Below are 4,246 nucleotides of genomic sequence, written 5' to 3'. Positions count from 1 at the left end.
AACTTTATACACAAGTGCCAAAAATACTATAATTAACTGGTGAACAGCTTTATAAATCATGGTAAGAATTGTGATCTTGACTAAAGCAGTGCTTAAATTGTAAGAGTTAGTACTTTTGCTTTCTTTTATAATTTACAAAATGTTTCTTTTAGTTTAATTTGCCTGATATCACTTTGAATTTTTATAATATGAAGAGTGATTTTAAACTTCTCCAAAAGGAATTTCCTTGTGATAAAATTAAATTTGTCTGAGTAACAAGATAGACTATCTAACCCACCTGTGAATTAAAGATTAAGATAAACTTTGCTCAGTTTCTTCTCTGCAAAAATCTGTCTGAAATTTACTCCAGTTAAAAAGTAGTTCCTGCTCACCAAATCAGTAGGGGAAAAATGTGTAGTTTCTGTAAATTACTGGACATGTAATAAGAAGCTGGTCCATTACTTGAGAAATATTCTGTCATTACGGGTGTTTAGTTATTTGTTATTGTTGTTCAAGATTTTAGGCTTACTAAAGAGCTTTATAATACTCCATATACATTTATTTTAAGATATTTTTATTACTAGTGATGCCACTCTTAACCCTAATGGAGTAAGATTTGGAAGTGCAGAAATCTACCATGTTGGTATGTTTTTCGTTATAAAATATCCATCGTTTGTGTTACATTTTAGATAATCTGTTACTTAACTTCAAAATTTTAACTTGTATCATTTTTTACACTTTTACAACATTATATCAAATAAACATTTTGTAAAACATAATTAATACATTATGTTAATACATTAATACATTTGTAATACATAATTATTGTATAACATTTTATGTTTTTCTCCCTATTTTAATTGACATAAATGTTTTATATGTACAAAATATCTATAAAAAAAAAAGTAGTATTTTGACCTTATATGTATATTCTTAGAAGCTAATCAAAACTCAACTTTTATGTCCAAATTTTAATGAGAAAAAGTTTTCTTAATAAGCTTTGTATGTGTATTTATATTTTTACTTCTGTGTTATTTTACTATAATTACATTTTGTTGAACTATAAATTTTCATAATGATTGCATCTTTTCAGTTGAATCAATAAGTGAAATCCAGGACAGTCTGTGTGTATCCCATTTTGATCGAAATGGAGAAGAGAAGGTCATTTTGTTTCTTAAGATGGCTTCAGGGCAGGTGAAAACAGATGACTTGATTGGTCGCGTAAAGGTGGCAATACGGAAGGAGCTGTCTCCTCGACACGTGCCCGCTCTGATACTTGAAATTAAGGACATACCAGTAATAATATTTTACAGATGGATTAAATATAATAAACCTTGAGATGCAGCTTATATAAAATTAAAGGATTTTAGTGACTATATGTATATACAAGGACCTAGTTATAGAATAATTCTAATTATGAGACAATAGGTAAAGTAAGAGGTTACCATTCCTAACACCTTAACACACTTTTAAGTAATTTCTGCTATTATCTAAATGTACAACAACTTTTAACAAATATTTCAATTCCTTTTTTTAACAAAAGATTTAATTCTCAAGTTGCCCTTTGGACTTTTAAGCTGAATTAAGTACCTTTTATTTATACAATTTCCAGATCAACATATAAACAAAGTAATGAATTTTTGTGCAAGCCTAAATGCATACCTCACTAATATTTAGGTAATTATTTCAAAGCCCAGAATTATGTAATGTTTAATATTTTAAAAATTATCATATTTTGGCAAATTTGATAAACAAGCCTGTGAATAAATCAAAGTAGAAATGTTAATTACTTTCTCACTACTTCCTATTCATTTCCAGTTGTGTGAGCTAAAAAAAATCGATTTTTATTACTTGGTAACTACTGTCTAACTTACCAAACTGGAGTCTATATAAGTTGATTTCTATATTAGTTTTTATATGTTTTAACTTCTACTGGACACATACAGTAAATTTTCTTTGGTCAACTTTCCAAACTTTGGCTGTAATGTAGTATTAACGTCCATTTTATTTGTTTGGGAGATTCTTAAAATTTATTGAATATATGAAGGAATTATTTAATAACATTTTAAGTTATTTTTATAAATGTGAAAGAAACTCATCACCTCTGGTCTGTTCATAAGGGCCCAGCATGGCCAGGTGGTTAGGGCGGTCGACACGCAATCTGTGGGTCGCGGGTTCGAATCCCTGTCAAACCAAACATGTTCGCCCTTTCAGCTGTGGGGGCATTATAATGTGACGGTCAATCCCACTAGTCGTTGATAAAAGAGTAGCCCAAGAGTTGGCGGTGGGTGGTGATGACTAGCTGCCTTCCCTCTAGTCTTACACTGCTAAATTAAGAACAGCTAGTGCAGATAGACCTCATGTAGCTTTGTGCGAAATTCAAAAAAACAAACAAACAGTTCATAAGTTGTTATCCAGAATAAAATTCAAAAAATTATAAAGTGAAACACTAAAAATAAATTGTTAGTGTTAAAAACATTTGAGACTGCTAAAGAAAATTGATTTATTTCTTTTACGAATAATAGTAATAATGATTACTTGAGAAACATCATTTGCTTGTTGAAGGTCATTGAAGTTCCATTTACTGCATAAATAACGTATTTGTGTAGTTAATTGTTTTTTGTTTGTTTGTTTTTCATAGTATACCATTAATGGAAAGAAAATAGAAGTTGCCGTTAAGGAAATATTATCAGGGAGAAACATCAAAGACAGAGGATTTTTGGAAAATCCCCAATCATTGGACTTGTTTCGTAACATTCCTGAACTTCAAGAATTCTGATCCTGTGGCATAAAAAATTAATTGCATACAACAGCCGCTATTGATTATTTAAAAAAACATTTGAAATAAGTACAACGACTCCTTCATGTTATAGGATAATTTGTTCAAAAACGATAAACTGTTAGCAGTTTGTGTGTTTGGAATTGGTTGAATTTGAAGGTTCTTGACATTCAAATGCTAGTATTTTGGTTTATATATATATATATATATATATTCTCAAACTGCAAAACAAAATAGGCAAAGAACAAAAACAAAAAAGAACTGTTTAATATATATATATTAGGGATGCGTATTTCATCATAGTAGTCGATATGATGCGTATCTAGATATTGATGCCGCAATACAATATGTATCTAGATACAGAAATTTTACCAATGGTTTGTTATAAAGTTTGACAGTCTTGTCTGTAATTTATTATCTATATGACTAACATTTAAGTACTTCACACTTTACAGTGCTTTTTCAAATTCTCAGGTTTCATCAACTAAATGGCAGCTGGCAAGAGAAGTAAAAAAAAATTGTTAATATACGTCTATCTATTTTGTTATTGTTAATTTGGTATGTTACTTTGATAAAAGAAATGAAGATAACATGTAGTACTCAATACTCATCTTCCTTTATTAAATCATTAATTTTTAGCAAAAATACTCTATTAGAAATTTTGATTTTCTCTGTAAAAAAGACTTAAGAATGCTTACTGAAAACTTGCCAAATTTCATGAAGATACATAAATATTATTGTATTGGATGATGTATGGATACAGTATCATGGCTTCATGCCACACCTTTAATATATAGGCAGTCCGACCTACACCTATGTGTGTGTGTTTGTATTTACATATATATTGTTTTAAAAAATCGTTATTTTATAGGTACAGTTGTACTATATATTGTATAAAAAATTTTCTACCAAAGCTTTTCTTTATAGTGATGACATTTTTTAAGACAACAAATTAAAATATAAACACGTGCACAGTTCTATGTTGGTAATGCTAACATCAGTCCCAATCTCATATAATTCATTCACCCAATGGCACGGTGTTTTGTGAGCAAACTTCTAACACTAGAAACTGGGTTTCAATACCTGTGGTGGTCACAGCACAGATAGCCCATTTTATAGCTGTGTGCTTAACTATAAACAAACTCTTATAATTCAAATAACTCATTAATAACTTAGTGAAAAAAATTTTTAGTGGAGGGTATTAAGCATTAGTATATGTGGTGCACCATTTTGAAAAAGTATTGTCAACTATAATTTTGGTAGGAACTGTTTTTATGTGATATTATTCACAATCTCATGATTAATTTTCATTTCTACTGAGCAACACGTGTGATAATTCTGTCTAAAAAAGAACTATGTACAACAGAATAATCCAGTAAATATGTGATTGATAGTAGGCCTTATAAAGTATTACTATTCGTAGCCATACATTTTGTTGTATATGACGTTACTCATGTACTTAATCATTAAATGACAATATCTTTTTTT

General features: G+C 29.3%; 1 protein-coding gene across 3 annotated transcripts in view; it reads left to right on the top strand.

The window, feature by feature from the left end:
* LOC106462732 (acetoacetyl-CoA synthetase-like) overlaps positions 1–2,982 on the top strand; it is a 30,837-nt gene extending 27,855 nt beyond the window's left edge. For all 3 annotated transcript variants that reach the window (XM_013922678.2, XM_022390050.1, XM_022390051.1), the window contains 3 exons: positions 564–622; positions 1,073–1,275; positions 2,621–2,982. In XM_013922678.2, the coding sequence (XP_013778132.1) occupies positions 564–622; positions 1,073–1,275; positions 2,621–2,758 (400 nt within the window). In that variant the 3' untranslated portion in view covers positions 2,759–2,982. The remainder of the gene's footprint in view (positions 1–563; positions 623–1,072; positions 1,276–2,620) is intronic.
* Positions 2,983–4,246: the final 1,264 nt, after the last annotated feature.

The sequence above is a fragment of the Limulus polyphemus genome, unplaced genomic scaffold, assembly GCF_000517525.1.
Source record: "Limulus polyphemus unplaced genomic scaffold, Limulus_polyphemus-2.1.2 Scaffold1233, whole genome shotgun sequence".
NCBI lineage: Eukaryota > Metazoa > Arthropoda > Merostomata > Xiphosura > Limulidae > Limulus > Limulus polyphemus.
This window is presented reverse-complemented; position numbering and strand designations above follow the sequence as displayed.